General features: G+C 42.5%; 1 protein-coding gene across 1 annotated transcript in view; it reads right to left on the reverse strand.

Moving 5' to 3' along the window:
- The window catches only part of LOC124556790 (paired amphipathic helix protein Sin3b-like), a 289,392-nt gene that overhangs the window by 244,301 nt on the left and 24,999 nt on the right, over window positions 1-20,092 (reverse strand). Inside the window, exon 2 of the mRNA XM_047130801.1 lies at window positions 226-412. Coding sequence (XP_046986757.1) covers window positions 226-391 — 166 coding nt within the window. The 5' untranslated portion in view covers window positions 392-412. The remainder of the gene's footprint in view (window positions 1-225; window positions 413-20,092) is intronic.

Consider the following 20,092-nt stretch of genomic DNA (forward strand, 5'->3'; position numbering starts at 1 on the left):
TCAAACCTCATTTCAGTGTTTTGAGTAATGTAAGTAACATTTGTGGTATCCACAAACTTTAAAACTATTAATCATCAGTTTTTGCCAACAGTACACTTCAGTATGCAAGGAAACAAAATGCAGTATAACTAACACTAATATATAATAACATGTGAAAATATCTTTAGCAATTTTGTAAATTACTGCCAAGCAAAATATCAAAATCTCACTAATAAAGGGAATTACCAGAAAGTGAGGAAAGAATTCTTGCACTGGAGTGTGTCGCAAGTGCTGAAGGTGCAGAATCTCCCATAACAAAGCCACTGCCACTAGCACGAGAGCGGGGTTGTCCACAATAAACTCCCACCTGCACTTGTTCCTGTTTAACGGTGTCTTCTGCTCTCCGTTTCATTTCACATCACACTGATTTGAACTGAAAACAACACAAAATTTCATTAATTAGATAGCACAAATTTAGAAAGACATTTAAACATTTAACTGCCAAACTTAACAACTATTTTACTCGACTGCAATACATGTCGCCGGAATACGTGGTATATGAATGGCACAAAACAAAACTTTACTCTTTCAGTGTCTTGAAATTATGGCTCAAACAAAATGGATGAAAAAGATCTCTCCCCTTCTTAATTGTGATGATTCATGTGGTTGACAGCGCAGTACACAGGATGGGGTACTACGGGGGTGACAGTTTGGAAACAAAGGAAAGACAAACAGCAATAGCCTTTTGTGAATGAGAGTAACAGGAGAGCATTTTTGACTATGGCTGATTTTACACCTCTTTATGTGATAACAGATTTTATACAGACAGCAGGATTCTGTAGTGTTGTTCTTAAGGGAATTATAAATGAAAAGAGGCTGAATGGCCAGAGGAGAAAAAACTGACACAGCAACTTTATTCAAAATATATCGCTGTTCTTTTATGTATAAGGCCCACTGGTAACATTGGTTCACACCCAATCACCGAAGTTAAGCAACACTGGGTCCAGCTAGTACTTTGATGGGTTACTGTTGAGGCAAAATTGGGTGCCGTTGGTTTTAAGGACATGCAAGTTGGAGAAGTGGTGTCCAATTGAGAGACTTGCACCAGGTCATTGTGCCACACAAACTTTTTTTAATCTTAGAAAACTTGAATGTGTCAATTGGCAAGAAGAAAATATGACTGTCTCCAGTGAGCAGTGTGCAGTAGTATACACAGAACATCCAATACCATTAGTATAACTTCCTCACATTATTGTAGCTCTCTGTGGTGTACACATTCAGACTTGTACCAGTGAACTCTGATTCTTTACAGAATCAAACTCTTATGTGGGAACAGCTTCAATCGTCTGATTACTTAGCGTTAAATATTTGCCATTAAGCATGTAATGGAAGTGAGAAAAAGTTTAGGAAAGGTTTGAAATTATGCTTAAAGTTCGTTGAAAGTCACTAAGAGCTCGCATTATGAGACATCAGATGAATATAAACTGCGTAATTTGTGCTTCATTTTAAGTAAAAGCTAGTTTTTCACACATGTAAATGTTTATGACTTCACATCTTCTGAAATGTGTGTTGTACAATGATATAATATTGTAGGTACATTCTGTAGTATACATGGATATTGTGTACAAACTATGATGCAAATAGAATTAGTAGTAAAGAGGTAATAAATTAAAACATCATGCCCGATGCTGCTGTTTTACTGCATGAACAGTGGAAAAGTAGTAAGCAATGAAATTTTTCCTTTCATTATTTTGTGGGAAGTGTCAGTGAGAAAAAGGTTTGAAAAGCTTTGAAATTGTGTGTAAACTTTCTTCGAAATCAGTAAGTTTTCTTATTCTCAAACACTGAATGAATAAAGTTTGGGCATGTGCGCACCATCAGTTATGTTGCCTCGAGACAAACACACAGTTTCTAACTGTAATACTTGCTTCATTGTATTAAACTTTTAAAATAAGATTCTACCTCTTAATGAATAGATTACGACAGCAATTAATCTTGTTTAATTTGATCAAAAATTAATCAAATTTTATTGCCCCTGGCAGGCATTAGATAAGAATCCTGAAAATGGGTCTGGGTAGCACACCCAAGGTTGGTTGGTTGATTGGTTCAAATGCGGGAGAAGGGACCACACTATGAGGTCATCGGTCCCTCGTTCCTAATAAAACAATGCCACAAATGTGAGAATAAAATGGACAAAACATATAACACAAAACGGAAAGAAAGGAAAAGCAAGAAGAACGAAGGGCCGGCAACGAACACTATAATGAACAAATGAGGACAAGAAAACAACAGAGACGTTAGAAACAGAAGAGAGTAAAACATGAAAGCAGATTACAGTGGCTGGCCAACCACGAGGATAAAAAGGGAAAGACAGCCACTCTGCAATACATGAAAACCTCCATCCTAAAAGCACTAGGGTGGAGGACACAGAGAGACAAAGGACATGCACTAAAACCTACATAGAAGTATAAATCCCACTCTCACAGATAAAACGTAAAACTAAATCTGCTGTGGATGCATTGTCGCCCAACACCGAAGGTAGGGTGCTAGGAAAGCTAAAAGTCTGCCGCAGAGTGGATAAAAGTGGGCAGTCCAGCAAGAGGTGGACAACTGTCATTTGGGAGCCACAACAAAACAGGTGGGTCCTCGCGACGGAGTAGGTATCCATGCATTAGTCACGTATGGCCAATGCGGAGCTGGCAGAGGACAACTGATTCCCTGCAAGAGGCCTGCATGTACGACTTCCACACATTCATAGTCTCCTTAATGACACGCAGTTTGTTGTGCATGCTGTTATGCCATTCCGTCTCCCAAAGCTGAAAAACCCTGCGGTGTAAGACAGCACACAGGTCAGCTTCGGAGATGCCTATCTCCGGAAGCAGTTCCTGTGGTGCCTGTTTGGCCAGTCTGTCAGCAAGTTCGTTGTTGGGGATTCTGACATGTCCTGGGGTCCACACAAACACCAAGGAATGGCGGGACTGTTCCATGGCATAGATGGACTCCTGAATGGACGCTACCAGAGGGTGACAAGGGTTGCACTGGTCGACAGCTTGTAGGCTGCTCAATGAACCAGTACACAGGAGAAACGACTCGGCAGGGTATGAGCAGATGTACTCAAAAGCATGATATATGCCACCAACTCTGCAGTGAAAACACTGCAGCCAACTTGCAAGGAGTGCTGCTTCATATGTACTCCATGAACATATGCAAAGCCTACGTGACCATCAGCCATTGAGCCGTCGGTGTAAAACCACTTCAGAGCTACGGAACATGTCAAGAATCGAGAGGAAGTGACAGCAGAGAGCGGCGGGGTTAACAGAGTCCTTAGGGCCAAGCAAAAGGTCCAGAAGAAGCTGCAGCTGAGGCGTATACCATAGAGGCATACATGAACGGACCGCAAGTAGAGGTGGTAAAGGGAAGGGCTCCAGTTTGGAAAGAAGGGACCGCACACAAACAGCAATCGTTAGCCCCGATCTGGGCCGCTGACGCGGGAGATGGGCTGGCACAGGTGGGAAAACGAGACAGTAATTCGGATGCTCAATGGAACTACGAATGTATGCGGTGTAACTGGTAAGCAGTTGAGCACGTCTGATCTACAGTGGAGGGACACCAGCCTTCACCAGTACGCCGGTCACCGGACTCGTCCTAAGAGCTCCTGTCGCTAATCGAACCCCACAGTGGTGCACAGGGTTGAGTAAATGCAATTCTGAAGGTGCTGCCAAACCATAAACCACACACCCATAGTCAATTCTGGACTGGACAAGGGCTCTGTAGAGCTGCAGCAGCGTACAGCGATCTGCATTCCAATTGGTGTTGCTCAGGCAGTGGAGGGGATTGAGGTGCTGCCAGCACTTCTGATTAAGTTGACAAAGGTGAGGGAGCCAACTCAGTTGAGCATTGAAAACCAGTTCTAGGAATTGATATGTCTCCACTACAGTGAGTAGATCGTCATTAAGGTAAAGTGTGGGTTCCGCATGAACGATACGACACCGACAGAAGTGCATGACATACGACTTTGCAGCTGAAAACTGGAAGCCGTGTGCTAGAGCCCATGATTGCGCCTTGTGGATGGCTCCCTGAAGGCGCCGCTCAGCAACAACAGTACTGGAGCAGCAGTACGAAATGCAGAAGTTGTCTGCATACAGAGAAGGTGAAACAGAGGGCCCAACAACTGCTGCTAGAGTGTTAATGGCCACTAAAAATAGACACACACTCAATACAGAGCCCTGCGGGACTCCATTCTCCTGGATATCGATGAAACTATGGGAGTCACCAACAGGGACATGGAAAGTACGGAGCAACAGGAAGTTTTGGATACAAGTCGGGATTGGTCCCCGGAGACTCCACTCATACAATGTGGCAAGGATATGATGCTGCCAAGTCAAAAAAGATGGCAATCAGGTGTTGCCATCTGGAAAAGGCTGTTCGGATGGCAGACTCAATGGACACACGATTACCAGTGGTAGAGCGACCCTGGAGGAAGCCGCCCTAACATGGAGAGAGCAAGCCACGTGACTCCAGGACCCGACCCAACCGTCGACATACCATACGTTCCAGCAGCTTACAAAGAACATTGGTGAGGGTGATGGGCCGATAGCTATCCACATCAAGCAGGTTTTTACCAGGTTTGAATACCGGAATGATGGTGCTCTCCCGCCAATGCGATGGAAAGATGCCATCGCACCAGATCCGGTTGAAGATGACGAGTCGATGTCGCTTGTAGTCAGATGAAGGATGTTTAATCATCTGACTGTGGATGCGATCAGGCCCAGGAGCTGTGTTGGGGCAATGCGCAATGGCACTGAGGAGCTCCCAATCTGTAAATGGGGCGTTATAGGATTTACTGCTGCGTGTAGTGAATGAGAGAATGTTTCCTTCCAGCCTCTGTTTGAGTATGTGAAAGGCTGGGGGGGGGGGGGGGGGGGGGGGGTAATTCTCCGACACAGAAGCTCAAGCAAAGTGCTTGGCAATTGCGTTTGTGTTGGTACATAACTCCCCATTTATGGTATCACCGGGGACAGCTGTTGGGGTCTGGTATCCAAAATGACATTTAATCTATGCCCAGACTTGGGAAGGTGACGTATGGCGCCCCATGGTCAAGATGTATCTCTACCAACACTCCTGCTTCCATTATTTGATAAGATAGTGAACACGGGTACGGAGCCGTTTAAAGGCTATGAAGTGCTCCAGGGAAGGGTGCCGCTTATAGCACTGTAGAGCTCGCCAACCCTCCTTAATTGCTTCAGCGACTTCCGGTGACCATCAAGGGACTGCCTTACACCTCGGGCACCCTAAAGAACCAGGGATCACATTTTCTGCTGCTAGTCATCTGCACAACCCTCACATTTCAAGCGCTGATAGAAAGCACCGAAGCTGAAATCGTTATAGGTACAGAAAGCTGGCTTAAGCCAGAGATAAATTCTGCCGAAATTTTTACAAAGGTACAGACGGTGTTTAGAAAGGATAGATTGCATGCAACCGGTGGTGGAGTGTTCGTCGCTGTTAGTAGTAGTTTATCCTGTAGTGAAGTAGAAGTGGATAGTTCCTGTGAATTATTATGGGTGGAGGTTACACTCAACAACCGAACTAGGTTAATAATTGGCTCCTTTTACCGACCTCCCGACTCAGCAGCATTAGTGGCAGAACAACTGAGAGAAAATTTGGAATACATCTCACATAAATTTTCTCAGCATGTTATAGTCTTAGGTGGAGATTTCAATTTACCAGATATAGACTGGGACACTCAGATGTTTAGGACGGGTGGTAGGGACAGAGCATTGAGTGACATTATACTGAGTGCACTATCCGAAAATTACCTCGAGCAATTAAACAGAGAACCGACTCGTGGAGATAAGATCTTGGACCTACTGATAACAAACAGACCCGAACTTTTCGACTCTGTATGTACAGAACAGGGAATCAGTGATCATAAGGCCGTTGCAGCATCCCTGAATATGGAAGTTAATAGGAATATAAAAAAAGGGGGGAAGGTTTATCTGTTTAGCAAGAGTAATAGAAGGCAGATTTCAGACTACCTAACAGATCAAAACGAAAATTTCTGTTCCGACACTGACAATGTTGAGTGTTTATGGAAAAAGTTCAAGGCAATCGTAAAATGCGTTTTAGACAGGTACGTGCCGAGTAAAACTGTGAGGGACGGGAAAAACCCACCGTGGTACAACAACAAAGTTAGGAAACTACTGCGAAAGCAAAGAGAGCTCCACTCCAAGTTTAAACGCAGCCAAAACCTCTCAGACAAACAGAAGCTAAACGATGTCAAAGTTAGCGTAAGGAGGGCTATGCGTGAAGCGTTCATTGAATTCGAAAGTAAAATTCTATGTACCGACTTGACAGAAAATCCTAGGAAGTTCTGGTCTTACGTTAAATCAGTAAGTGGCTCGAAACAGCATATCCAGACACTACGGGATGATGATGGCATTGAAACAGAGGATGACACGCGTAAAGCTGAAATACTAAACACCTTTTTCCAAAGCTGTTTCACAGAGGAAGACCGCACTGCAGTTCCTTCTCTAAATCCTCGCACAAACGAAAAAATGGCTGACATCGAAATAAGTGTCCAAGGAATAGAAAAGCAACTGGAATCACTCAATAGAGGAAAGTCCACTGGACCTGACGGGATACCAATTCGATTCTATACAGAGTACGCGAAAGAACTTGCCCCCCTTCTAACACCCGTGTACCGCAAGTCTCTAGAGGAACGGAGAGTTCCAAATGATTGGAAAAGAGCACAGATAGTCCCAGTCTTCAAGAAGGGTCGTCGAGCAGATGCGCAAAACTATAGACCTATATCTCTTACGTCGATCTCTTGTAGAATTTTAGAACATGTTTTTTGTTTGCGTATCATGTCATTTCTGGAAACCCAGAATCTACTATGTAGGAATCAACATGGATTCCGGAAACAGCGATCGTGTGAGACCCAACTCACCTTATTTGTTCATGAGACCCAGAAAATATTAGATACAGGCTCCCAGGTAGATGCTATTTTTCTTGACTTCCGGAAGGCGTTCGATACAGTTCCGCACTGTCGCCTGATACACAAAGTAAGAGCCTACGGAATATCAGACCAGCTGTGTGGCTGGATTGAAGAGTTTTTAGCAAACAGAACACAGCATGTTGTTATCAATGGAGAGACGTCTACAGACGTTAAAGTAACCTCTGGCATGCCACAGGGGAGTGTTATGGGACCATTGCTTTTCACAATATATATAAATGACTTAGTAGATAGTGTCGGAAGTTCCATGCGGCTTTTCGCGGATGATGCTGTAGTATACAGAGAAGTTGCAGCATTAGAAAATTGTAGCGAAATGCAGGAAGATCTGCAGCGGATAGGCACTTGGTGCAGGGAGTGGCAACTGACCCTTAACATAGACAAATGTAATGTATTGCGAATACATAGAAAGAAGGATCCTTTATTGTATGATTATATGATAGCGGAACAAACACTGGTAGCAGTTACTTCTGTAAAATATCTGGGAGTGTGCGTGCGGAACAATTTGAAGTGGAATGATCATATAAAATTAATTGTTGGTAAGGCGGGTACCAGGTTGAGATTCATTGGGAGAGTGCTTAGAAAATGTAGTCCATCAACAAAGGAGGTGGCTTACAAAACACTCGTTCGACCTATACTTGAGTATTGCTCATCAGTGTGGGATCCGTACCAGATCGGTCTGACGGAGGAGATAGAGAAGATCCAAAGAAGAGCGGCGCGTTTCGTCACAGGGTTATTTGGTAACCGTGATAGCGTTACGGAGATGTTTAATAAACTCAAGTGGCAGACTGTGCAAGAGAGGCGCTCTGCATCGCGGTGTAGCTTGCTCGCCAGGTTTCGAGAGGGTGCGCTTCTGGATGAGGTATCGAATATATTGCTTCCCCCTACTTATACCTCCCGAGGAGATCACGAATGTAAAATTAGAGAGATTAGAGCGTGCACGGAGGCTTTCAGGCAGTCGTTCTTCCCACGAACCATACGCGACTGGAACAGGAAAGGGAGGTAATGACAGTGGCACGTAAAGTGCCCTCCGCCACACACCGTTGGGTGGCTTGCGGAGTATCAATGTAGATGTAGATGTAGATTGGTGTTACCGTGTGGGAGAGATTCAATGGTGACAGCAGAGGTGAAATATCCCCAGCCCGCCTTGTTCAAAGCCCATCTGGGCAGGCATCCATGAGCCTCACGCTGGGGCAGTGACAGGAAGATGGGGAAGTGGTCACTACCACACAGGTCGTCATGTGCTCTCCCGTGGATGGATGGGAAAAGTCCTGAGCTGCAAATTGATAAATCAATGGCCAAGTAACTACAATGAGCCACACTGAAAAGTGTGGCGGACCCAGTATTTAAGAGGCAGAGGTCGAACTGCGACATTAAAGTTTTGACATCTCTGCCTCGGCCAGTAAGCATGGTACCACCCCACAAGGGGTTATGAACATTAAACTCACCCAGAAGTAGGAAAGGTTTAGGGAGTTGATCAATCAGTGCAGCTAATACATTCAGGGGTACTGCACCATCTGGAGGAAGATATACATTGCAGACAGTTATTTCTTGCATCATCCTTATTCTGAAAACCACAGCTTCAAAAGGGGTTTGAAGGGGCATGGGTTCACTACAGACTGAGTTTAGGACATAAACGCAAACTCCTCCTGACACTCTATTATAGTCACTAGTGTTCCTGTAATATCCCTTATAGGCGCGGAGGGCAGGGGTCCACATTGGGGGGAACCAGGTTTCCTGAAGGGAAATGCAGATCACAGGTGTAAAGCTCAACAGTTGCCGTGGCTCAGCCAACCAACGCAATTCCACTGGAGGATGACATCATGAGACTGGGAAGGCATGGAACATTCAATGAGGCAGCTTACGCATCAAGAGTCACCTGCTGCCACCAATTTATTGCCTGAGCAGTCTATATCCATTGTGTCTGAGGGTCTGGCGAGATCTAGGTCCTCAGCGGATGCCAAAATCTCCACCCCATCCTCACCCGGAGAGTTTGTAGGTAGTGGTGGTGTGGGTGCCACTGCAATTTCCTTGGTCTTAGGGGTTTTCTTTTTGGGTTTCTATCGCTGCTTCTTGGGTTTCCTTGGCTGGGAGGGATTCACCTCCGGGGCTGAGGATGAGTGTGAAGCCCTACAACCAGCTACTTTTGGGCTCTTCAGCCACTGGCAGGTGTCATCTTCCCCACTAGAAGAAACCTGAGAAGGGAGTGACCCAAGGGACCCCTTCCTAGCGAGAGAAGCCAAAGAAGACTCGTGCTTCTCCGGCTTAGAAGTGGGGACGGACATCCCCAATGGTTGGGGGGTTGTTGCTCCCAAAGTAGGTGGTGCAGAAGCAACAGAGAAGGATATGCCCCCCACCATCAAGGGGGCAGGTGTAGTCTTCCAGCTCTGAGAGGTGACCTGGGTTGGCGGAGCTGATGGTGTCAGAACTGTTGTAGCGGCATCGTAAGACGATGTCATACGCACAGGATGCAGGTGTTCAAATTTTCTCTTAGCCTCAGTGTAGGTCAGTCAGTCCAGGGTCTTGTACTCCATGATTTTCCTTTCTTTCTGGAGAATCCTCCAGTCAGGTGAGCAAGGCAAATGGTGCTCTCCACAGTTGACACAGATGGGAGGCGGGGCACATGGAGTATTGGGATGTGATGGGCATCAGCAATCTCGGCATGTGATGCTGGAAGTACAGTGGGAAGACATATCGCTGAACTTCCAGCACTTAAAGCACCGCATCGGGGGAGGGATATAGGGGATTACATCACACTGGTAGACCATATCCTTGACATTTTCGGGTAATGTGTCACCCTCGAAGGCCAAGATGAAGGCACCGGTGGCAACCTGATTATCCTTTGGACCCTGTGGACATGTCAGATGAAATGTACACCTTGCCACTCTAAATTGGCGTGCAGCTCATCGTCGGACTGCAAAAGAAGGTCTCTGTGAAATATGATACCCTGGACCATATTTAAGCTCTTATGGGGTGTGATGGTTACAGAAACATCCCCCAGCTTGTCACAAACGAGTAACTCCTGTGACTGGGCAGAGGATGCTGTTTTGATCAAGACTGACCCAGATCTCATTTTGGACAAGCCCTCCAGCTCCCCAAAATTGTCCTCTAAATGCTCAACAAAAAGCTGAGGCTTCATCGTCATGAAAGATTCCCCATCAGCTCTCGAACATACAAGGTACCGGGGCGAATAAGATCTGCTGCCATCCTTAGCCTGACGTTCCTCCCATGGTGTGGCCAGGGAGGGGAACGATTTGAGGTCGTACTTTTGTGCATTGAATTGAGCTCGTGATCGCTTGGAGACTGCTGGTGTTTCACCACCAGCAAGAGATGATGGACTACGCTTCATTGTATGTCATCCGCCCTGATGCCACCCACTCCGACCAGGGGCCCTCCCCACGGGCGCCACCCAGCCACAGCAAAGGCCACCTGACAGGATGGCCATTGCTAGGAGTCCCGATGCCCCATGGGGATGGGCATCTACCCCTTGGGATACGTGGGGAGTTAACGGCACAGGCATCAGCAGAGCAATCCCTGTGTGGTCAGGGGGCTACAATCAACAGGGTACATGGCGGCCCCACCACAACAGACTGGTTACTGTGCTGGATATCAGGTACAAAGAAGTCCATGGTCATCATCGACGCAGAAATACGCTAAAATATATTCCTTTGCTTAGAAATTTCGTTAATGCAAAACACAATTTAGAAATGAAATTATATACACTATGAAACAAATAATTAGTATCTTTGGCTGTTTAAGCACATCAACAATGACAAATTCATAATATTAAAAATGAGTATGCTGATTAAAACTGTCACTGTTATTGGCAAAAACGTCTTTGGCACAAGCTACTAAACCAGTAAATGAGGCAAATTAAATTATATGAAAAAGATAGCAGTCACATTAATTACTGTGAAACACTGTACATTAGAGATAAATTTACTATGAAGGGTATTTGGTCTTCTGTAGTGCAATGCTGCTTATGATCAGCAGGACCTGATGTCAGTCCAGCAATAAATAAATAAAAGTAAGCTCTACTGGGCATCTTACATCATATAAATACACAGTGTCTCTCCTAAGAGTCATCAGGTACATTTTCTCTAATGTTCCGGCAGATATTCGCAATTCTGTTTTTGCAAAGTGTAATTGCAAACAAATGCTGCTCATCACGTATTTTGTTTGACACACTGCTACAAACAAAATTATTTTTGAAGTGCAATTTTACATGCGCATTCGACAGAGTGGTCCCAAATTAGTCTAGTATGATATTCGTCTTATTGATAAGTGTATTAACAGGGACAGTAAAACATTAAGAATAACCAGCACATCAGCAGTGACATCACAGCCCTGGCCCACGCTGACTGCTGCTGCTATGTTGCAGCACTGCTCAGTCACTGCTACAGTACTGGTTATTCTCCCTGTTAATACATGCTGGTAAAATGAATAACACACAAGACTAATTTGGGACTGCTGTATCGAATGAGCATATAAAATATTGAATTAAAACTAATTTTGTTTGTAACAAGAAACTAAGCAACACTTTCCATCGACACTGAGCATCGTATGAAAGATGTGATGAGCAGTATTTGTTTGGATTGATTCCTGCTATATGCTGCAAAAACGAACTTGCAAATTTCTGCCTGAACACCAGAGAAAATGCACCTCACACAGAGTATATACACAGGGTTTAACTAAATTCCCTTTACAGGTATTGAGGGCTTGTAGAGGGGACCAAGACAGTTAAGTTTAGCATAGGAACCCATGCCCAAAAATGTACCATTTTCACACAGATATTTGCAATTCTATTTTTCCAAATGTGCAACACCACAACACACGTGCAAATCTCCAGCAATTTCAGCACCACTGACTAGGGTATTACATGTGTCATCCACAGATCACCTGATATCCCATGCCCACTACAAGTCTGTTTAAATGGCTCTGAGCACTATGGGACTCAACATCTGAGGTCATCAGTCCCCTAGAACTTAGAACTACTTAAACCTAACTAACCTAAGGACATCACACACATCCATGCCCGAGGCAGGATTCGAACCTGCGACCGTAGCAGTCGCGCGGTTCCAGACTGAAGCGCCTAGAACTGCTCGGCCACCACGCCTGGCCAACAAGTCTGTTTACATGCCACTGAGTTGAGTTTGTGACTTGCCCCCAGAGGCTTTTACCTGTTGCAGTGCTTGTGGTCGTTGTTCATATTGTACTACTGTACCCACCCAGAGCGGTTTGCATTTGCTGTTGTGCTTGTGGTTCTTGTTCATACTGCACTACTGTAGAATAGTGATCATTAACAATAGTATAGAATCCAAGCTGTAAGTACATTTCATTTTTAGTGTGTTGCTGGTGACCATGGAGGATCTAGACCAACAATTTAGCAAAAAGTTGACATGTTGTGGTGGTCTGATTGCTTCACCTGCATGTTCTCTCAACTTGGACCCACTGGACTACTACCTGTGGGATCACATGATTATGAGACCCCTTTGGCATCCAAGGAAGACCTGACTATGCGGGTTATGGCTGCAGCAGATACTGGAGGACCAGGGGTTGGCGATCGTGTGTATCCAAACACAGTACGGAAGTGTCTTATCTGTGTTAATGTCGGTAGTTGTCACAATGAGACCTACATGTGAGTGGACCCAGATGACAAGCAGCAGGCGTCAGAGAGCAACGTGTGTCGTGAGACTTTGCATGCAGCAGAAAAACGGTATATTTCCAGACATGAGTTCCTATGCTAAACTTAACTGTCTTGGTCTCCACTACAAGTCGTCAAATTCTGTACAGGGAATTTGGTTATATCTTGCTTTATGTTATGAGGGAGGATCAGGAAGTAACGCACAATAATTTTTGCCTCCCCTGGTATTGCAGCTCAAATGCTGAAATTTTACAATGATCTACTTTGAAGTTTGAGCTATAGAGGGTATTTTGTTTCCATGTGCAGCTCTAGGGAGAGAAGCCCAAACTATGAAACACACATGGCGCACATGTTACTATCGTCAACATGTAAAGGCCAGTGTGAAGCTTAGCAATTCGCCACGCTACAGACAGCCAGTAATAGCTGCAACCCCGCAGAATGTCGAAGCCACTGAAGCAGGCATTTTGAATGATCAGCATTTGCAATTGTGAATCTTATTGCAGCAGTTCATCATTTCCTATGGTGCAGTGTACGATATTGTTCGTGACACGTTGAATTTTTGTGAAGTTAATGCTTCCTGGGTGTCTAAGAACCTGACAGACAGCCACAGGATGATGAGAAGCTTGAGTCACTTACTGCATTACACTGCAGAAGGGCATGACTTCCTGAAAGAGTGGAAATATGCTGGTTCTCCAGAACAAAAAGAATTCAAAGTCACACAGTCTGCTAGAAAAGTGTTTGTGACACTCTTCTGGGGTATACATGGTGTGTTATTGGTGGAATTTGCTGAACATGGGACCACTGTGAATGCTGCAGCCAACATTGAAATTCTGGTTAAGATGTACTGTGTCCTTTGAGAAAAATGCCAAAACACTGACAGTGTCAAACTAATTCATGACAACGCTCACTCCCATGTTGCAGCTCCTGTTCATGAGAAAATCACCAGGTTTGGGTAGGAGGTGCTAAAGCATCCACTATACAATCTGGACTATGCACTGACGGACTTTCATCTGAATCATGGCTGGCCAACACTTACAAAAGATGTGGAAGCGAAATCAGCAGTCCACAGATGGTTATACTCCAGCCAACTGGACTTCTACAAACAAGGTATATTGAAAGTGGAGAAATGTGTTGAGCACATTGGTGACAATGTAGAAAAGTAGATAAAAGTTATAAGTTAATTTGAGATTTTTTTTTGTTACCTATTTCACTTTTTGGTAATAAAATTATTGTGAGTTACTTTCCAACCTTCCGTCATATCTGCCCAAAGTTATTTAAGAAAACATAATGGTATCCGTATAAAGTTATTTAGGGAAATCACAGCTGAATGGTGGTTTGAAAACACCTTGGTGAGACTTTAACTCAGTTGAAAACAGTTCAATATGAAATAGGGCCTTATCCAGGAATACACCAATTACACATCTGATTTAGTGCCACATGCTTCAGATGTAGTATTTCAACTGTAGTGGTCATAAACACCATTCAGATATTCTTGTCTATACCACTGATTAAGAGTATGAACTACACAAGTCTCTGACCATACCCACAAGATGTATTCTTTTTCCCATCAGACAAGATAATTAAATAAATTCAAACCTCATTACCATTATGTTGTTCATGTGAGGTTTGTGCAGCCAAACATAGTACGAAAGGATGATTAGTGTGTAATCTCCTGTTAAAGATGAGGTATGGAGGGAGATTATGGTTTAATGTCCCGTTGAGAAGGAGGTAATTAGAGATGGAGCACAAGCTTGGATTATAAAATAGTTTACCTGCATTAAGCAATCTAAAGAAATTGTGGAGAACCTAAAGCTGAGTGACTAGACAAGGATTTGAACCCTAAACCTCCTTACTGCAAGATGAATTGAACATACCACAGAAAATCTTCTACAGCATTACCTGACATTGGCAAATATGACTGTTCAGAAAATAGAAATACCAATCATTTTTTTAAAAAAAATTCATTATAACTTAAACTGCCAAAAATTTTAGGACATGATGCTCTACATCTACATACATACTCCACAGGCCATTATACAGTGCATAGTGGGGAGTACCTTGTATGACTACTAGCCATTCCCTTTCCTGTTTCATCAGCAAATGAAGCGAGGGAAAAAAAGACTGTCTATTTGCCTCCATACAAGCCCAAATTTCTCTTATTTTGCTTATGCATTATATGATTATTTTCCCCACTTATCTGCTTAAGTTACATTTTATACATTTAAAGCAAGCTGCTATTCATCACATCAAAGATAAAACCTATCTGTGTCATCTCATGTATTCTTCCAATCACACAATGACAATACTTTCCCATACATTACAGCATCATCAACAACCACACCCAGATTGCCACCCATCCTATAGAAACAACAGTGGTCTGTGCACACTTCCTTGGGGCACTCATGATGATACCCTTGTCTCTGATGAACACTTGCTGTCCAGGGCAACGTACTCGGTTCTATTACTTAAGAAGTCTTTGAGACACTCACATATCTGAAAACTTATTCTATATGCTCGGACCTTGATTGACAGTCTGCTGTAGGCCACTATGTCAAATTATTTTCGGAAATCTAAAAATATGGACTCTGCCTGCTGCCCATCATCCATGGTTCATATGCTATCATGTGAGAAAAGAACATGCTAAGTTTTGCATGAGGGATGCTTCCTGTATGCAAGCTGATTTGTGGATAGAAGCTGTTTTGTCTAATGGTGATTTGGTATATTCAAACTTAGAATATGCTCCAAGAATGCTTCTGGAAACTATTGTGAAGCATACCAATTTATCAAGGGTAACCTCACAATTCTTCACCACAGAACACAGATCCAGAAATCTGCAACCAAGACGGTAACAGAACTGATGGAGCATCTGATTGTGATCTTCCTCTTGGCTGCATCTCAAAAAAGGATGACAGTGCAATTCAGAGTATAATACTGCAACTGCAAGTTCTGCTTACACTCCATGAGTGAGACCAGCACTCTTCACCACTTCTGTCACCACTCATACAAATTTAGAATGGCCTCAGAACCCAAGTGACAGGCATCATTAGCTTTGTCATGAATCACAACTTGAAGATGGCTGCACTCTGCACCTCTGACAGCAGCAGGCATGGCCTCCTCCACATCTCGGCTGAAGCCCTCCGGCAGACATACTGTATGCACATTGGACTTCTTTCCCACCCTGGATACTGTTTCCCAAAGGAAGGAAGGAAAGAAAAAAGGAAGGAAGGAAGATTATGGTTGAACGTCCCATCGACAATGGGGCCATTTGCGATGGAGCACAAGTGAGGGTTTGGGAAGGATGGGGAAGGAAATCAGCCATGCCCTTTATAAAAGAACCATCCCAGAATTTGCTTTAAGCAATTTAGGGAAATTGTGGAAAAACTGAATCTGGATGGCCAGATGGGGATTTGAACCATTGCCCTTCTGAATGAGAGTCCAGCGTGCTAACCACTGTGCCACCTCACTTGGTATTGCCCTAAGGGGCTTCATAATATGCCTAACATCAGATCTCCTGATAACTAGAAATTTGAAACCAGTGTTCCTATAAAGAAATCCAAAGAGATTTGTAACAGTGTACTGGCTGCCATAACCAAATTATGATGTCTGCATGTGAACACTTCACAAAACATGACCCAAACAGAAATAACTTTTGGTAAGAAAGAATTGCCTGTAAATCTATTACATTCCATGGTGTAGCAACTGACAGAAAGCATTTACACAGCTTATTTTCATCTTCACTGCCATCAAGAGAATCATCTGAGATATTGGAGCACAAACATCTCAAAAAGACTCAGCTATGTTAAAAGGGCATAATTCGTATCACTTCAGGCAGGGGGGTTAACTTCATAGTCTCTAATGTTATTGAATTTAGCATATGTTAAAATTCAGAAGTAAGTAAGAAACACGTATTTTTTTGTTTTCTCCAAAAAAATTCCTGCCCCGAGATACAAGCCTCCAAAGATGACACTGTAAACACTATTTTGAAGATATGAATTTCGGAAAAAAATTTTAAATTCTGTATCTCTGTAACAGTTCTAGATACTTTGTTAGGGTTTTTTATTTGAAAGATAATTGCTTTATGATTACAATGGTATCCTCCATTTGGACATATCTGTCAAAATTCTTTTACTGTCACTATTGAAATTTTTTTATAATTTACAAAAAACAATTTTTTTTTTCAGAAATGCCAATCCAGAAAAGTTAGATTTTTTCCCTGTTGATTATTACCATGTAGTACTATATTCTCTGTAAAGGAGAGCATCCACTTTTACGTTGGACAGGTTTTATTTGTTTAAAAAATCTTTTTTTTTTTTTTAACTTTCAAGGGTAACGTATGTCTTCACTGAAGTTGTTTGTTACTAATTTCTTTGTTACAATGTTTATTTCTATTGTCTTAGTTGCAGTTATTTCTTATCACTTTCTTCGTTGCAGTTCTTTCTTTTCACTTTGCTGCAGTTTCTTGGTCCTGGTTGTTCATTGCAGGTTTCTGTATTGTAGTTGTTCAGTGCTAATTTGTTTACTGAAGAGGCTGCTAAGAAATTTGAGACCATTCAGTGAGTTCTGTGCTTTCATGAGGAATTTGCCAGTTGGCACAGTTGCATTGTGTTTTGTAAAAAGGACTGTTTGAATGTCATCTGACTGGGACCACAGGAGAGTGAAGTGTGCTGACTATTTGCATATCCATAAAAGAGTGATATATAAGACAAAAAAAAAAACAGACTTTGTTCAGGTTGAGAATAAGTGTTCCCATTTGAAGTGTCTGTTTCACAGTGAAGATGTTTCCAGTGATGACTTTTTGTGTTCTAAATGTTTTGACAGAACAACAACAATGATAGTATCTGAACAAGTAGAAGCCTCCCATGGTGCAGATGATGCAGATTTAGCATCAATAGGGGAAGAATTAAATACCCTGAATCAGTCAACTACATAACTAGGTGTTAGTCCTGTTAAGAAACCGTGGTCAGTGAAGTCGAGTCATAAGCTCTATGCATCAAGAAAGCATGGATGAATACACTACAGCAAAACTGACCACACTCTTCAAAGTAGAAGCTAGGTGAATATCGGGCTGGTCCCCAGTTCCACCTCAGTTACACGGCTCACAGACATTTGAAAACGTTCACACTATTTCATGACTTACACTAGACACAGACAGCTGGGGTACACTACTTCCGTCCCGGGGGGGAGGAGGGGCAGGGCGGGGTCAGGAAGGGCATCTGGCCACCCTCTGCCATTAACACTGTCAAATCCGTACTAACAGAGCCGACCCCGCATTGGAGCGGTACAAAGGTCCCGAGAAAGAAAGAAAGAAAGAAAGAGAAAGAAAGTGAAAGTTGTAACAATTCGTGCCGTATCTCCCACTGCTGCCCAACTCTACGTGGCGTGGTGTCTGATGGGAGTATATAACTAGGTTTGTTCGAATGAAGATATCATGGCCAACCACAACCATTTCCAAACTGTCTCTACTGTGCAAATGCAGTTTCGTGATTGTTGTGATCATCGTGACACCTTTGTCAAACCAAATTTAGCATGTTTCAGCGTATGGCCATGAGGAGCGCTAGTTGACACTGTCATTCACTTTGTGTTGCTCAAATGTTTTTAGTGTAAACACAACACTGGTTTTGTATTGTATTCATGCTGAACAAAACGTGTTTCGAGAATTTATTCTCGTTGTCAAGTGGAGTATTTACGTATGTATTTTTTGTGATGTTAAAGAAACAATGTTCTTGTGAGTTTAGTACACTTCTCAGTTATTTGTGTAACAAGTCAATTATAACTGGGACATTTCCTGAGTGGCAAAAATATGCAGATGTTAAGCCTCTATTCAAAAAAGGGGATAAAGGGATACCATCAAACTATAGACCAATTTCACTTCTGCCAGCAGTCTCAAAAATTTTAGAAATAGTAATGTACAGGCAGCTTCTCAACCATCTGACCACAAATAAGATATTATCAAGAACACAGTTTGGATTTCTGAAGGGTTCTGATATCGAGAAGCCTATTTACACCTACAGTGAAAATGTACTTAATTCATTAAATAAAGAATTACAAGCAGCAGGTATTTTCTGTGATTTGTCAAAGGCATTTGATTGTGTAAACCACAACTTCCTTTTAAATAAATTAGAATTCTATGGTGTCATGGGCAGTGCTGCAAAATGGTTCAAGTCATAACTCGCTAACAGGAAACAAAGGGTGTCAGTGCAAGGGACCAGTGAATTAAGTCATCAGTCGTCATCAGAATGAGAAGAAATTACATGTGGTGTCCCACAAGGATCCATCTTAGGGCCATTGCTTTTTCTTGTGTACATTAATGATCTCTCATCAGTTGCACTGCTACAAGCAGAGTTCGTTCTGTTTGCAGATGACACAAGTATTGCAATAAATAGTATGTCGAGTGTAGTTCTAGAAAGATCTGCTAATGCTATTTTCATGGATATTAATAAACGGTTTAAAGCCAACTCATTGACATTAAACTTCGAAAAGACTCACTGTATGCAATTCAGAACCTGTAAGAGGTTTCCACTCAGCATATGCATAAAGTATGAAGAAGAGCAGATAGAAGAGGTTGACAGTCTTAAATTCCTGGGATAAATTATTGATAATAAATTCAGTTGGGAGGAGCACACCACAGAACTGCAGAAATGCATTAACAAATCTGTATTTGCAATTAGAGTGTTAGCAGACATAGGAGACATAAAAATGAAAAAGCTTGCATACTTCGCTTACTTTCATTCCATAATGTCATATGGTATAATATTCTGGGGTAACTCTTCAAGTCAAACAAAAGTTTTCAGAGTCCAAAAACGTGAAATACATATTGTTTGTGGAGTAAATTCATGGACGTCTTGTAGAAACCTCTTCAAAGAACTGGGTATACTAACTACTGCCTCTCAGTACATTTACTCCTTAATGAAATGTGTCCTAAATAATATATCACTTTTTCCAACAAACAGCTCAGTTTCATACATACAATACCAGGAACAAAAATGATCTACACACGGACTTAAAAGCCCTTACTTTAGTTCAAAAAGGGGTCCACTACTGAGGAACACTCATCTTCAATAATTTGCCAGCAAACATAAAAAATTTAGTTACAAATAAAGATCAGTTTAAAAGGAGCCTGAAAGACTTACTTGTGGCCAACTCCTTCTACTCCACTGATGAATTTTTTAATAGAAAGAAATGATGTATTGTATATATTCATACTATTAGTATTGTTATTTCAGCTAAAAAAAAAAAAAAAGAGATATGTTCCACATCTACGAGGATCTCCTCAGCATGGATATATGGAACAAAAAACTAATCTAATCTAATAGCAACAACTGCAATGCATTTCACATAAATATCACTGTACCCAACTCCCCATCCACATGAATGGATATGGTTTGACTGTGTATACAAACAATTCCCAATACAGCTGCTCAATCTGCAAATACAAACAGGATATACAGAGTGAATTCTCT

The sequence above is a fragment of the Schistocerca americana genome, chromosome X, assembly GCF_021461395.2.
Source record: "Schistocerca americana isolate TAMUIC-IGC-003095 chromosome X, iqSchAmer2.1, whole genome shotgun sequence".
In the NCBI taxonomy this organism is placed as follows: domain Eukaryota; kingdom Metazoa; phylum Arthropoda; class Insecta; order Orthoptera; family Acrididae; genus Schistocerca; species Schistocerca americana.